Source organism: Thamnophis elegans, chromosome 11 (genome assembly GCF_009769535.1).
Source record: "Thamnophis elegans isolate rThaEle1 chromosome 11, rThaEle1.pri, whole genome shotgun sequence".
NCBI lineage: Eukaryota > Metazoa > Chordata > Lepidosauria > Squamata > Colubridae > Thamnophis > Thamnophis elegans.
The window spans coordinates 4452294-4466255 of record NC_045551.1 but is presented as its reverse complement, the minus strand read 5'-3'; the positions used below and the strand labels follow the sequence as shown (position 1 = coordinate 4466255).

General features: G+C 37.2%; 1 protein-coding gene across 3 annotated transcripts in view; it reads left to right on the top strand.

The window, feature by feature from the left end:
* SWT1 (SWT1 RNA endoribonuclease homolog) overlaps nt 1-11809 on the top strand; it is a 32647-nt gene extending 20838 nt beyond the window's left edge. For all 3 annotated transcript variants that reach the window (XM_032226368.1, XM_032226367.1, XM_032226370.1), the window contains 6 exons: nt 1310-1455; nt 3128-3336; nt 4478-4609; nt 4790-4856; nt 5986-6050; nt 9788-11809. In XM_032226368.1, coding sequence (XP_032082259.1) covers nt 1310-1455; nt 3128-3336; nt 4478-4609; nt 4790-4856; nt 5986-6050; nt 9788-9893 — 725 coding nt within the window. In that variant the 3' untranslated portion in view covers nt 9894-11809. The remainder of the gene's footprint in view (nt 1-1309; nt 1456-3127; nt 3337-4477; nt 4610-4789; nt 4857-5985; nt 6051-9787) is intronic.
* Nucleotides 11810-13962: the final 2153 nt, after the last annotated feature.

Genomic DNA, 13962 nt, shown 5'->3' with positions numbered 1-13962 from the left:
GCCCCATGTAGTAGTCCACGTGTGAGATGACCAGAGCTTGAATGACTGAGTGCAGAGACTCCTGATGCAGAAAATTTCTACTTATCTTCGTTGAGACTATTTCCATCTTGGTTCCTTCAGTTTTCACCATTTTGTCCCCTGCTGGTATATTTCCCAGAGTGGCATGTTTGCCATTCCAAACTCCACTGCAGCATCTTGGCTGCATATATGGACAGTGCCGAACTGCAATTCTATTCCAGATAAGTGTTTTTCCATACAGCTTCAGATCACCCATGTAAAGGAGGTGGGATAACCTGGCAAATGTTTTTGATGTTCAATAGCCACAGTTTGGCCTGTTCAGCATTGTTGACCGTGGAATAAATGCAATGACAAATAGTTGAGGTGAGAGTAAGTCTTCTTGAAACATTCCTCTTTTGAAGCTAACCTCTCCCAGTCCGTCATCATTGACCAGCAACTGCGTCTTCTATTGTGCTATTGATCCTTGCACAGAGCTTCTGATGTTTCTACTGGTTTCTGTTATTTCTTGGCACTTGAGTCATGTTTCAGGGAGCGGAATGCCTTCTTGTAATCAGTCCAGACCACATTCAAGTTGGTCGTCCTTGTCTTACAATTTTCCAAAGTCATCTTGTCAGTTGGGAATTGATCTTGTGTGTCTCTCTCTGCTATTCAGGGGGTTTCCTTTCTGTTCAGATGGAAGGAGCTTGTTTTCAACTCGATGCTGTTGGACTGCATCATTTACCACAATAGTTAGAAGTTTAAAAGTTGTTGTTAAGCAGGAATTGGCCTGTAGATGCCTGGTACCATCCCTTTTGTTGGATTTTTCATTATCAGATCGATTTTGCCATATGTTAACCGGTCTTCAATTTTACCTTCTTACAATATGTTGTTAAAATACTTAGCAATGAGGGTGTGCAGACCAATCAGATATTTCAACCAAAAGTTCATTTGCACCTGGTACTGACCAATTTTTGATCTTCCTTGCCCATTTCTCTTCTGTTTCTGCTGTTATTACAATATTATTATGTTACGATGACATCCTTTAGCCTATGAGGCCTATCATGCCGTGAAACTCTTTCTTCTTCTTCCTCCTCTTCTTTCTCTTTCTTTTCCTCTACAGTTTTGTATAACTCAAGGCAGAGTAACAGAAATTAATCCAGTTTTAAGCCTTATAATTTTGTATCTCATATTTCAAAAAGTCAATTACACTTGAATAACCATACCAATTTAGTATACCATTTCATAGGGATTTAATAATAAAGCAACAAGAATTTTGGATCTGAACAACACTCTTTTCTACTTCCTGTCTCAGGTAAAATAATTGGATATTCAACATTGAGGAATGTCCTCCGGGAGTCAAAAATGTTATTGGAAATGTTCAGTTCAAGATCCACCTATGATGGTTTTCTTTCACGGGCTTTAGCTCAAGTGAATAAATTACTCAAGACGGTTGAAGAGGTAAACCAGGCTAAGTTTTGACAACCCTAGTTCCTTTTAAGTGCATAAATCTGATTACAAGATTGATGGCATTCACATTTATCATCATTCAAAGGAAAAAGTTAGTTGCGTCTGAATTGTTTCCTTTTAAATGGAAATTAGTGTTGAATTTGCTGTGGATAAACCAAGAACCAAATTTCACTGCTGAATAAAAAGGATTGGCTTCTGTAGTAGCAGCGATGTACAAAGTGTGAAGATACAGGAGGAACCTCCAAGCATAGAAGCCCTTAGGCTCTGACCCCTCTTGCTTCACTCCTTGTGGGTTCCCAACAGAAGACAGATTGGAATAACAGCATGAAGAGAGGGAGGGAAGAGGCACAGATGCTTCTAATATACTCTCTTTCCCTGCTTCCATTCCTAAGTCAGGTATCACTTATGACAGCACAACCACACCACCACCATCAATTTTTTCTTCTTCCTTTCTTCAGTAAGATAGTCTACTGGCTTCTCTTGTATTCATCCTCTAGTGCAGTGATAGCTAACCTTTTTGTCGTTGTGTGCTGAAAGCGTGCACACGCATACCCATATTGCACTGCATGCGCGGGGGGGCTGTGCCCCCTGTATGCGCATATGCCCATGTGTGCCTCGTGCTCCTCCCACCCCGTGCATGCATGTGTGCCCCCCGTTCACCACAACCCCCCCGCATGTGTGCATGAGCCTTTCGCATGCCCCCTGACCCCCCTCGCATGCATATGTGACCCCCCTGCTGGAAAAGCCCCGAAAACCAGCTGGAAGGCAGGAGGCGCAGACGGTGGAGCTGAGCTGGGTGACGGCTTGCATGCCCGCAGAGAGGGCTCTGCATGCCACCTGTGGCACACGTGCCATAGGTTCACCATCACAGCTCTAGTGCCTTCTTTCTCTTCTTGCCTTTTTCTCCGTCCTGGTTGCAAAAAAAGAAGGAAAAGGAGAAAAGCAGCCAAATTTAGAGTTGTTATGATGGAAAATATCTTGCATCCACAAGCGTATTTTAAATTTAAGAGTTGAGCAGAGGAAGAAAGGGATATCTTGCATTGTCTGAGAGGAGAGAGAAAGAGAGAAATATTTTTATAGGTTTGGGTCTGCTCCTACAATGAGAAAAGTGGCTCCCTCTCAACCAGTTAGAAAGCAGTAGGCACCTAAATTATCTTTCCTCCAAATCACTACCAAGGTATGTATGGTGAAGAGTTCCTTGTTTGGAAATATTTGCAGGAGAGACTTTCAAATATCTCCAGGAGAGCTCTATTTATGAGCCTGGAAATAGAGCAGGTAGAAAAGCTTGCATAGTGAACTAGGACCCGGCTGGAAAATATTTAGTATTAGAAAATCACTATTATGATTTTATAAAATTATTATATTTTTAGAATTTGAAAATATTTGCTATTGCCATTTTTCTCTGTTAAGTTTTATTAATTTTAGATTTTAAATTGCATTGTGAACTGCCCATGTATAATTTATGAAACTATATATAAATATTTCAAATCACCAGTGAAGAAAAACTGAGTTATATCTTTTTTGTGAAGGCAGAAGGAAACAAAACCTCTTGAGTTTGTTATTAACATGATGATTATGTGGCATTCCTCAAATATTTTTAATTGACAGCTGCACGTGTACTATATGCAGTACTCTTACTGCTTGTTTCTTGTGTTTTCCTAAGATGGAGTCAAGTATAGGAGAAAATTCTAAAGATACCTTGAAATCTAATTTGGGAAATGATACATGTGAAAAAATGGAAGATGTGATTTTGTCAGAACACACTCAGACAGGAGATAAGTCTCCATTAACAGAGCCTTCAGCACAAGAAAATAGACATAAGGAAATTTGGTCCGTCCTTGAAAATGTATGGAACAGAATCAATGTGTTCAGGTACCATTTGCTAAAACAATATTTACTAAAACAAACCAGTATCCTTTTAAATAAAATCTAATATAAAATTTTCCTTACAGGATTTAAAAAGTTCATGTGTGTCATGTATTCTAGCAAACATGCTCCGCTGCTGAGCATGAACTGTGAATTCTTTGTGGGTGGGACCTGCCTAATATTTTCTTCTATAATTTAGTAAAGTGCCAGGTAAAGGAATGGCGCTGTATCAATAATATTTCTACATATCGTGTTGCCACCAATAGTCTGGATATTCACTCAGATAATATTAGCTAGTTTTAGAAACCATCTTGAAAGCAGCCGCTTCCTTCTGAGTAAGTCTCTGCACCAGAGTATGACACAGGGCTTAGTAGATCCTGTGTCTGCAGATTCAGGACCTACTAAGCAAAGAATGACAAAATGTCAAAAAACAAAAACAAAAAAAACAGAAAATGACAAAAATAAGCTTACAGCGAAAACACTTGCTAGATTACCCTTATTAGGGCCCTGTATACCAAACCCCTCATTCTTATGAACTCAGCTCATTACCCAGGCAGAGGAAAGGAGCTGGTTTCTCATGCTGGAAAGCCTTTCTTAGAAAGGGGTCAGTGACTTCTCAGCTAAGGATTTGCTTATATGAGCAGAGTTGAATCTAAAACCACTGCTTCCAGATTCGTTTACTTTTTGATTGGATATTTTGAGTTTTACTTTGAATTTTGGGTTTGGACTGCTGAAACTCTAAATTGTCTTTCTCTTTTTTTTTTTCAAATCCCCATGTCCAGGAAGAATAAACTTCAGCGCCAACCATTGGGGGCTTTCCCCCACTTATATCTACTATAGCACAAACATGCCCTGGCCATATGCCATCATTGAAATATTTCCCTTCTCCTAGACACTTTGTTTTGACTGGAATCTTAAAGTGTGTGATATCGTTTAGGCCTTGTCACTTAATACTTTGGAGGGAAGCCTCTTGACTGCTGTGATTTAGACAGAGGTGATAGTGTTGGGTTAGGGATCATCAGTTACGAACAAATCTCATGTCTGAATACAGTAGTTTTTGGCAAATTTGGTGTGATTGGATTGCAGTGGGGGGAAATGAGTCCATGTTAATGTGAAATTAATTTTTTAACATTACTTTTTTTTTTAGTTTTGAAATTTTCCAAAAAGTAGACCTTAATGCAATATCCCAAACTTCGAATATGTCTTCATTTCAAGAAGCTTTTATGGGACTGCAGAAATTAATGGGCACAGTGAATGAAATTCTTGCTGGAATTCAGCAGTGAGTATCCATGAACTGAACAGTGTGTGTGCCTCTGATATAATCTAGTGTTTTCTGGGATCAGGTTAGGTTTTAGAATCTAAACTTCTTATCTAACTTTATATGTGTATAAAATTGTTGGATAAGGGACTATGCTATAACATTTTTAACATTTAATTTTCTCTCTCTCTTTTTTCCTAGAGTCTTAGTGCCAAATAGTAGCTTTCAAGATGTTTGGGCCTTGTATAGATTCTTAACTAATAATGAGGTGAGTTATTTAACTTTCAAGTGTTTGATATGTTTGTTGTTGTTAAATTGTTTATGATAGAAAAGACAGAAATTTTGGATAAAGATTTCAAAGAAGTCTGGTACACATTTTTTTAAAAATTAAGGTTCAATGTATGTACTTGAAAAGGCCTACACCATAACCTAAATGCACTTCACTCTCTGTATTATGCATTTGTTGAATATATTGTGCCTGCTGGATTGTAGTCTAATGAAAGTGCCATTTTGATTATCAAGTCATAAATGGGTCAGGGTTGGTGACTCATTCGTGGTACAAAGTACCCTCGAATTTGACAAGACAAAATTATTAAATATGCAAAACTTAGGGCACCCATTTTGCTCTGAATGATTACATTAAATTCCCTCTTATATGACTTCAGAATATGACAGGCCATATCTTCTGTGTTCAAATAAAAAAATGTTCTCTCCCAATGTCCCTTGGGTACAAAAGAGTTGCTCTGGTTCAAACAGAGCAAAAATATATGGGGAGGAAGTTACATAGTTACATAGTAATTAATAAAATGCATGTCTGGCTTAGCACTGATTTACTAGTCAGAGCTGTAGGAGAAGAGTAGGCAGTTAAACTTGTCATCAGTTTAGAGTCCTTGCATTGCCACAAATGACCAAATTGCCCCCCCATCCTGAATTCCATTGACTTTTATCTAGTGCCAATCTAGTGCTGACTGTTACTAGACTAGATTCTTGTGTATAAGTTTGAATAAATCTCTGCTGCAACTTAACACATGGCCCTGTTCCTTCACACCTGACCAAAGCTTATATGAGATCCTCCCACAACCTTGATTAAGCCATTCTTTTCCCACTGCAAACAGCATTTGCACCTGCATTAAGATTATCAGAAAGGGGAAGCTCTCTCAAACCCTCGGGGTTCGCGAAAATTGTCTTCCATCAAATTCTTTTGCTGCAGATGTTGCTGTCTACAGTGTTAATACTGGTATAAGATCTGTGGGCCAATTCATAGTAGTTAATTTTTTTAACAAATCTGAAGCTTTTATTTGCTTTTATTACAGCAACAAACAATTTCCAGTATATAACATTAGTATTTGAGAATGAGTTTTCCTTCATTAGTAAGTTGATGTCTTTTCAATTCATAGGTGAATAATAGTACAAAATTTACTGCTGAGGAACTTTATGACTGTATTTCCCAAGAAATATATAGGTAAGCTTTTTTTTTTTTAAGGAACAAAAATAAAGCAATACTAAATGTTTTTCATAACTTTCCCCTGCAACAGCCTATGCAAAATCTGTTTTTGTTAATCCTATCGCTTTGAGTTCAAGTAGCATTTTAACAAACATTTAAAAGGCTATAAACATTTTTAATTAGATACTGATGTAAGTACCCCTTGCTTGCTTATTTATTTGTTTGTTTGTTTGTTTGTTTAATTATTTATTTATTGAATTTATATAAATTTCCCAAGACTGTTTCAGAGAAGTAACCAGTTTGTTATGCTTATCAAATAACCTGATGCCTTTTCAAGTTCATGGTGGTATATTGACCTAAATTAGCAAACAATTAGCAACTTTTTTTTTTTTTTTTTTTACTGTGCAGATGCTTTGGAGCATTAGAAGTAGCCTCGGCATACTACTGTAATGGAGCTACTTCACTGTCATTAAGCGAATGCCGTAGGCAATAAGCAAACTTCTTGGGCATTAAGTGAACATAGGTATTAAGCAATTCCCCTGGATGTTAAATGAACCAATGGTTCACTATGAGTGCAGTTTTGCCAAAAAAAAAAAACCCCAAACCCAGAAATAAGTGCTGGTTTTTAGCAAAGCAATTGTAATATGCCGTCATGTGACTGCAGGGTGGTACAAATGGCCATAAATGTGGCCGTGATGCTGACTGCCCGAAGTTCGATCACATGACAGAGGAGAGAGAGCCCAGCTATCCAAATTACGCATCCAGGTTGTAATTTTCATTTTTGGGATGGATTGTAACTTTGAAAGGTAGCTAAGCAACCAGTCGTTAGGTGAGGACTACCTATATAACCTTTTTAATATTAAATCATTAGAAGGAAAAAGGGTGTCAGTGTAGGTTGAAGAAAGTAAATATATTAGGGAGAATATTTTTTTTTCTTTTCAAATTATTTTGATGATTATCATTATTTTAATGATCTATTGTTGTATGTACACTGAGAGCCAGTTGTGGGATTCAGCCAGTTTGCACCACGTCGGGAGAATCGGTTGTTAACTTTCTGAGCAGTTTTGTGAACTGGTTTTTGGAAGAAATCATTAAGGCAGAGAACTGGTTTGAATCCCACCATCGCTGAGAGCGTATGCATCAGAGTCAAATTCCTTGTGTGTCTAATCATACTTGGCCAACAAAGAATTCTAATTTTAATTTGTTAGACTCCATCATATCAAATACAGCAATAAAACAACCGATAATTAAAACATAACATAGGAAAACTTTCCAAAAATATATGAAAACAGAGAATGAAATCAAAACAGCACAGAATGTTTCAGACCATGAGGCTTTACATGACACCCTGTGTTAGCAATTGTCAGATGTACCTTTTCAAATTAAAAAAGCTCATAAAATTATTGTTCTGTTATTAGCAACCCTAAAAGTAAAAAGGATATGTGTACACTATGCATATGTCACTTTTTCAGGTTTCACAGTGCCTTGAGATTGTTATATATTGGGAAGGCTGATTTTTTGCTAATGCTGTTTTCTAAAGTGCCTCGCATGATTTCCTAGATAAGGCTGGTGCATATCTTGGGTGACCTAGGTAATTAATTTCATCCAAAAAATGTAATTATTTTCTTAATCATGTCTGAAATCAGCTTTGAGGATTCTGGGCAGAAATCAAATATAGTCATATAATTATTGAATGAGTTTCCTCCTCCCATATTTTCATCAGAGGTTTGGCTACAACATGGATAATTATCTAACTTAATTTGATGGCACATCTGTAAGGCTGAATCTTGATCCTTGCTGAAATGACGTTCTGGGAAAACAATTGTCTTGTCCAGGATAGAATTATTCAAGAGTAACTTCCAGATTCTGGGATGATTTTAAATCTTTCATGGGTTTATAATCTTGTTCTAATAATCACTGGAATGTAGCACTGTACCCTATGCCTTATATGACAGTGACTTCTATACTGATTCCCTCGGGGAAAAGGGCGGCATAGAAATATAATAAATTCAATTCAATTCAAATTCACATGAATGAATATGCTAATTTCATATGCTAAGGAAACTGGAAGGTAAATAGTACGTGTGAAGTTGGTCATTCATCCGATATAAAAAGATTGGTTTTCCATTGATGGAAAAAGTGACCTTTTGAAGGGAAGTGAGGGTGTATCAAATGAAAGAACTAGAAGCTTAATTCATTTTCTAGACGAGAAGACCTTTAAAATGGATTGTTAATCCTTTTTTAAACGTTATTAAATCACATTGAGTTCATGCAGTAGTATGACATCTAAAATACTATGAATTACTTCCTGTTCTAGAAGGATCACTTCTGAAAAAATGGTAGTAATCTAGGAAATCCAAATTGATGCATTCTGAGAGAAAAAAATAGTTTTCTATATAACTAATTCTAACATTTCATTAACAATTCTAAAAAGCTGGGGATGTGCTATTTTTGGAGAAGGAAATAGTAAGTATGTAGAAATAATTGGTGAGATTTACATTTTTATGTGCCCAGATATACATTTCTACATAATCTTTCTAAGCTACAGATGAAATGCTAAACGGATGTCAACAGAATTTTAAAAGGAAAGGTACTATGGAGTCCCATATAACAGTTTGTTTAATATAGTATCTTGTCACTATTGCTTATTTTACAAATATCTTTAAATTAGTTTAATTGTGAGGAATTCCAATTCCAAAGCTTACTGGATCTACTTGATGCAGTTTTTAATAAAACAGTGTGCTTAAGCATGATTTCTTTATTCCAAGTTTCAATATTCATTTATGTTATAATAAATTTCAAAGAATCTTAACAAAAAGTCATCAGAAAGATTAGTCTTTCCCCAAAACCATACACTGTGGTAACTAATAGCCGTGGATAAAGACCAATACATTATGCAAACTAGTAAGACAGCCTAGATTAAAATTTATCTCCCCAGCAAGCTGGAAGCCTGCTGAAAGTAAAATGGTGACTGCCACTTGGCAAGCAGCTGACAGTTTATATATCAGTCCTTCCTTAGGAGGGAGTGCAAAACCCTGAATACTGCACTGTAAAGCCTTTTCCTATATCTTCGCTCATTGCACTGCAGAAGTTGGCAAGATCTGTAGAACATGTTTTTTGAAAGATATAGATAGCTTCAGATTGAAAGTAACATTCCTCCAGGTATAACATGCTACTTACAGCTTTAAAGGCTATAAAGGGTACCGTATTTTTCAGAGTATAAGACGCACCGGAGTATGATGCACCAAGGTTTCGAAGAAGCAAATTAAAAAAAAGTTTTTGCACTCTGCAAACCTTTCACAAAAACGGGCCCGTTTCCCCCCCCCCCCCAAACGGCATGAATAGCCCTTAGGAGGCTTGCAGAGTATTCCTGGAGAGGTAGGGGCAAAAACGAGCAAATAATGGCCCATTTTTTGCTCCTTTCTGCCCTCCCCAGCCCCCAAGACCTCTCTAAAAGCCTCCTACAAGCTACGCACGGCCATTTTGGTGAAGGTTTAGGATTTCAGGAGGCAAAAAAAATGCTGTATTCAGTGTATAAGACTCACCCAGATTTTCAGCCTCTTTTTTGAGGGGAAAAAAGTGTGCCTTATACTTTAAGTCAATACTCACAATGGAAGCTAGCGCAACCCTTAGAAGAAAATAATCTTGTGCATTTTGAAAAACTGCTATAGAAAGTCGTAACAGAGGGGACTAGGCGAGGCTTAGCAGATTGCACTTTTTTTTCTCATTTCTTCATTTTCTCATTTCCTCCCCAGAACACGGTTATCAGTTGGATATGGCCAGCTAATTCAACTGGAACATATTGTTAGACAGCGCTATCAATCAGTCCTTTTAGAAATCAAGAACAGAGGATGGCTCTAACTCCTTCAATTAACTGAAACACTTGAAAGACTGGTTTTCTTTTCACCTAGCAAAATAAACCTATGATCCAGCTCCCTAAAAGGTTTAAACTTCTGTAATTTATTGGTCTTTTTTGCTGTTTTTAGCAACTTTGTTTGATGATCACACTTAAAGAAACATTAATCCATGGTTTGGCCTTATTTGTATATATGTATATGTGTTTGTGTTTCTACTTCCTGGAAGACGACAGAGTTAGAACTGGTGAAGGGATTTCTAAATCTCCCTGAAATATTAGCTTTTACTCCTCATGTAAATCACCACTTTACAGGTGAGATATTTTTTAAATCTGTATATTATCCATTCCGAGAGCAATATTCTCATGGCAATGACATAGCTCTACCCCTCTCCTTACCTAGCATATCATAACTTGGAGTTGAGTTGTGCAGACATTTTGATCATGAAGCTTACATATGAAGTTATGTATATTTTATTAGCCCATTCCCTGCTCTTTTTACAGTAAAAATCTCTTAAATCTGTTTGCTATTTTTTGATGAATTCTGTTGTTACTTTTTCACTGGTATCATTTGTCATGTTTTAGTGGAAGGAGATTCCATACTACTCAATACATAATACCCATCTGCCTGCTTCTCTTGGCCTACTGAATTTGTAGCTGTCATAACTACGGTTTCTTGAAATCCCCTCTTCCTTCCACCTCAATCACCAAGAGCTCACTCAAAAACTGCAGAAGTTAGACATCAAATGTTATGGCTATGGGAACTATGCAAGCATATAGCACTGGTCAAGAGACAGGGAGAAGGAAAACAGGTGATCTCAAGGGATGCTCATGGCAAGCTGCGGCTTGCATTCCTCTCCTGCTGTCCATTGTAAAGTTCTTACATTGGGACAAAATGGAATTCTTGTGGCCAATTTATCGTCATCTACTCAGCACTACTAATTATCCAAATAATTGTTGTGCATTTGTGTGGAAAGATGTCCATATGCCTAGGAATCATGAATGAATGTGCAAAAGATTCTGTTCCATCACCCAGAATAAAACACGATTATATAATTGCAAGCATTTTTGCTACTTTTACAAGAGAAAAGTTTCTACCTGACCGGAAACCAACTTTGTATGCTAGCAATGGAGGGAAGGTTTCAAGGTAGTAGAGGGGGGAAAGTGTTTAATCTGTGCATGTCTCTTTTTACGGTAAAAATGTCTTAAATCTGTTTGCTATTTTTTGATGAATTCTGTTGTTATTTTTTCACTGGTATCATTTGTCATGTTTTAATGGAAGGAGATTCCATACTACTATATATTCATTTCAAACATTTTAATTTCAAATTTAGATTAAAAAATGTTGCCTCCTGTCTGTTGGCCTGATATCCTCTGCACATGAGGACATTGCAAGGAAGACGTACATTTGATTGTTTTAAGTTCTAAGTATGCAAATAAGTTACAGCTACCCCTTTGATTTCTGTAGAGCTAAGTATTGTCGTTCTATAAATGTTTAATTACAGTTGGATTCCTGTGCTGATATTTCAGGGCATCTACTACATCAGGGATGTCAAAACTCACGGCATCATGGCATCGTCATGTGACGTAGCAGGACTTTTTCCCCCCTTTGCTAAACTGGGAATGGCCAGCGCATGACCTACCTGGCAGGTGGGCCTCTAGTTTGACAGCCCCGCACTACATGTAACTTGGAATAGAAATCAATAATGTTTCATTGGAGAATCAACCATGGGTAAATGGAAGTAAATAAAGACTTAAGGCTTATTTACAGTAATTTAATATAGTTTATAATATCTGGAATTAGGTCAGAATAGTCAGGAGGAACAGAAACTGGGGAACCAATTCCATTTGGTGAGGAAACCTTAAATATTGTTTTTGAAAGCAAGTCCCAATTTTCTTAATACACTAAATTACATAGATAGAAATAATATCCTAGACATGTAAAAAAATAACTGTCTTGTGCCTAGTGAAAGGACCTAGTCCTTCACTATAATTCTCATTGGCCCAACCAGCACAGCCCATAGTTAAGAATTATCAGGGTTGTAGTATTAGAAAGGCAGTATCTTGGGCAGTTATCAAAAACATGCATTGAGTAATATAATATGAAGGGCCATATAAACCCCCAATTTTTCATTCATCCCTTTCACTTGGATTGATCCGACCACTAGATGCGATCATGTTGAAATTACAACATATATTTACAAAAGATTAATTGATCTATTTTTATAAGCATAAAAAGGTATGAGTATTTTGAAGTTTTCAGAATAAATTTTAGATTTTATTACCTGATAATCCATAGTATATTCACATATATTCACATACTGATTTAAAATTGGTACTATTGGATGATAAAATGTGGATAATCTCTAGGAATGAGATCCAAAGTTAAATTATTTTAAACCTAGAATTGACATTGTTATAAAATCACTGGATAAAGTTAGAACATCTTATGTAGTTCCTCCACTTAAAACGATTTATTCCAGCCACTTGAAACATATGGTTGATTATTTTTTTTAATATTAAAGTTTTAGTTTTCTCAGAGTGTCATTATAGTGTAGTTACCGTATATACTCGAGTATAGGCCGACCCGAATATAAGCCGAGGCACCTAATTTTACCACAAAAAACTGGAAAAGTTATTGACTCGAGTATAAGCCTAGGGTGGGAAATGCAGCAGCTACCGGTAAATTTCAAAAATAAAAATAGATACCAATAATGTTTTTGAATATTTATTTCAAAGAAAAACAGTAAACTAGCGGTGTATTCAATGAAATACTTCACTCACCTCATGATGCTGATGTCCCGCTGTGATGATGATGTCCCGTGCAGCCGCGGGAGCGATGTCCCGCCTCCTATGACACACGGCACAGTGATTCCTATCATTGGATCACTGTACCAGAGGAGGTGGGACATCGCTATGTGGCTGCTTGCCATAACAAGGAGGAGGTGGGACATCGTTGCAGAGCGGCAGGAGGGGGAGGAAGGGGAATCGTAAGACAGCCCTGCATTACATTAGAACGTGAGGAGGGGGGATGGTGCGGTGCGCGCTGCGCGGCAAACTGACACAGAGGGAGGGGAAACTCACAGGGGCACTGGGCCATTCACGAGTGTCACCCAGCGGCATGGCCCCGCCCCTTTTTCTCCTCCATTTCGGGCAAATTTTTCACTGACTCGAGTATAAGCCGAGGCGGCTTTTTTCAGCCCAAAAAGTGGGCTGAAAAACTAGGCTTATACTCGAGTATATACAGTATACCAACATTCCACAAGAAAAGGCTCTGATAATCACAGAATACATTATGAGAAAAAGGAAGAATGCTTTCAGGATTTTCAACTTGTTTTTCAACAGCCTCATTTTTTTCTGTTTTGAATACATACAGTATTGCAGAATTGTGGAAAATCATGATATGAAATTCTGTTATTGAATTATTCAGCTTCATAGATTGTTTTTAGCTTTCTCGCCACATGAGAGAATTCCTTTTGAATGGAATAATATTAGACAAAGATTAATAATTTTATGTAATTAAAGTCCTTGGAGAGTTTAAGATGTTTCTTAACTTTAACTACGAGATAATTGCGTTTGTCTTGGGAATAATGATCAAAAGCTTTGAAATGTTCACATTTCAAAAATGGATAGTCAATTCTTGTCTACCTATTCCACCTTCTTTAAATGTTATGCCATTGGGAGAGATCGCAATATTGAAAAGGCATATAAAGCAAATGGATGTAATTGAGATTAAGTTGCAGACAGTATAAATAGAGTTATAAACTGGGAGACCGTGAGTTCTAGTCAGTGATGGGATCCTACTGGTTCAGACCAGTTCGGCCGAACCAGTAGTGGTTTGGTGGCCTGAGTTGCTGAAACCAGCAGTGACCCAGGTCTGCCATGCCCCCAAACTGGTTCTCCAGGGGCCACCGTAGATGCCACCATCTTGTTCTTCACTTCTGCACATTCACAGAAGAATTTTTATTGCACTGCGTATCAAGCACGCATCAAACATGTTTTCCACGTTGAGTTATTTATAAAAATAAAAATAATAAAATAGAATAATAAAATAAATTTCAGAAAGTCTTTTCTATC